The 2681-nt window shown below is 47.7% G+C and overlaps 1 protein-coding gene across 1 annotated transcript; it reads left to right on the forward strand.

The window, feature by feature from the left end:
• On the forward strand, nt 1–1948 carry LOC139165433 (tigger transposable element-derived protein 1-like). Its single transcript, XM_070748611.1, has 2 exons — nt 1–136; nt 508–1948. The coding sequence occupies exons 1-2, from the start codon at nt 1–3 to the stop codon at nt 1929–1931; spliced, it is 1560 nt and encodes a 519-aa protein (XP_070604712.1). The 3' UTR covers nt 1932–1948.
• Nucleotides 1949–2681: the final 733 nt, after the last annotated feature.

The raw sequence follows: 2681 nt of genomic DNA on the forward strand, positions 1-2681 counted from the left end.
ATGGAAGCTGGTTTGTCTGTGTGGGTAGAAGACTGCCGAAAAAAGAGCATTGCTTTGGATACGAACACTATCCGAACCAAAGCGCAGCAATTGTACAACCGTCTTGAAGACACAGATGCAGATGGGGTAGACCGAGGTAAGGACTGGTGTTTTTTATAAGTGTATTTAAGTGTTTTTTAAGGAAGGAGGGAGGGAGGGAAGGGGGGAGAGAAAGGAAGGAGTGATGGATGGAAGGAAGGAGGGAGAGAAAGGAAGGATGGATGGATGGATGGAAGGAAGGAGGGAGGGAGAGAAAGGAAGGATGGATGGATGGAAGGAAGGAGGGAGGGAGAGAAAGGAAGGATGGATGGATGGAAGGAAGGAGGGAGGGAGAGAAAGGAAGGATGGATGGATGGATGGAAGGAAGGAGGGAGGGAGAGAAAGGAAGGATGGATGGATGGATGGAAGGAAGGACTGTATGCTTTCATTCAAGTCACTTCTCTCTCCCTTTCCTGTCATTCTCTGTAGATGAAGGCGCTGATGACCCTGGAGACCCCCAGCCGTCAACATCTTCTGCTTCTTCAGCCTCAGCCCCAGCCACATTCACAGCAAGCAAAGGGTGGTTTGAGAAATTTCAACGGCGCTATGGCCTGAAGAGTGTGTCATTGCACGGAGAAGCTGCCTCAGCAGATACAGGTGCAGCCGAAAACTTTGTCCAGGGCACGTTTAAAGACCTAATTGCAGAAGGGGGCTACCTTCCAGAACAGGTGTTCAACATGGCCGAAACAGGCCTGTTCTGGAAGAGGATGCCTTCAAGGACTTTCTTGATGCAAGATGAAGCCAAAGCCCCTGGCTTTAAGGCCATGAAAGATCGGGTGACTTTGATCATGTGTGGGAATGCAGCAGGCTTTTTGCTGAAGCCAGGGCTAATCTATAGGTCACGAAATCCAAGAGCCCTCAAGAACAGAAATAAGAATTCATTGCCAGTGTACTGGATGCATAATCCTAAAGCATGGATTACAAAACCCCTCACGCGGGACTGGTTTCATCAGTGCTTCATCCCACAGGTGGAGGTGTATTTGGCTCGCAAAGGACTCGATTTCAAAGTGCTTCTCCTAATGGACAATGCTGGAGGCCATGATCACCTGGAACATGAACATGATGGGGTGCAAGTCGAATTCTTGCCACCAAACACCACATCGCTTATCCAGCCAATGGATCAAGGTGTTATCCGCGCATTTAAGGCACTGTACATGCGCAATTCTCTTGCAAGCATCGTGGAAGCAATGGATGCTGATGCAAACTTCACATTGAAGGCCTACTGGCGTCAGTACACAATTGCATCTTGTCTGACGAACATTCAGAGTGCCTTAATGGATATGAAGTCACAGACAATGAATGCCTGCTGGAAGAAATTGTGGCCAGAAGTGGTGCATGCTCACAGGGGATTTGATCCCGAAGAAATTCAAGATGCTGCAGTCCAGAACTCTGTGAAGCTGGCACAGGCACTGGGTGGAGAAGGCTTCGTTGACATGACACCAGAGGAAGTCAATGGTTTGCTTGATGAGCATGGCCTACCGCTGACAGACAGAGATCTGGAGGAGCTGACCAGGTCAGCGAGTGAAGAAGAGGAGGAAGAGGGAGCTGAAGAAGCTGAGGAACAAGAAGATGTTGGCCTAACGCTTGAGCGGCTTGCAGAAATGAACAAAGCTGCTGCAAATCTCCAACGCATGGCGGAACTTTGGGATCCCCACATGACTCCCTATTTTCAATTTAAGGCCTCCCTTGACAACACCATTGCACCATACAGAGCCATGTTAGCCAAGGAAAAGAAAAAGCGCCAACAACTGCCCATAACTATGTTTGTCACGAAAACCAAGAGGTCTGCCACAACATCACCTGCAGCGTCCATTGTAGACATGGTGATAGAAGAAGATCCCGATTTATCCTAGTTATGCTAACCCCCCCAAAAAAATGTAAAACTGTAAATAAATATTTTTGTTATTTCTATCAGGATGACTAAGTGTTATTCAATGTGTACAGTACAGGTTACAGGTACAGGTAGAGGTACAGTACAGTACATTAAGGGGATGGGAAATGGTAATTTGTGGGTTGACAGTGTTGGGACTGAGTGGCATAGAGAAGAATGAATGAATGACTGAGTGAATGAAATTCAAACACAGGTGAGGGCTGGGGGTTTTTATTCTGTCATTGTTTAAGTGCTTTTTACGAACCTGGTTAAAAATGAAGTTTGGAATCACAAACTAAAGTTTCCTCACTGAGATCTAGCAACTTGGTTGGGCAGAGCAAAAAACCTGGTTAAAAATGAAGTTTGGAATCACAAACTAAAGTTTCCTCACTGAGAGCTAGCAACTTGGTTGGGCAGAGCAAAAAACCTGGTTAAAAATGAAGTTTGGAATCACAAACTAAAGTTTCCTCACTGAGAGCTAGCAACTTGGATGGGCAGGGCAAAAAACCTGGTTAAAAATGAAGTTTGGAATCACAAACTAAAGTTTCCTCACTGAGAGCTAGCAACTTGGTTGGGCAGAGCAAAAAAACGGGGCGAATCGGGGAGAGGGGCGAATCGGGGAGAGCTAGCAACTTGGGAGGGCAAAAAACCGGGGCGAATCGGGGAGAGGGGCGAATCGGGCGGGCGGGGTGTAGCGGCGAGGAGCTCGGAGGCGCTGGGGGGGGGTGGCCGG

The sequence above is a fragment of the Erythrolamprus reginae genome, chromosome 3, assembly GCF_031021105.1.
Source record: "Erythrolamprus reginae isolate rEryReg1 chromosome 3, rEryReg1.hap1, whole genome shotgun sequence".
NCBI lineage: Eukaryota > Metazoa > Chordata > Lepidosauria > Squamata > Dipsadidae > Erythrolamprus > Erythrolamprus reginae.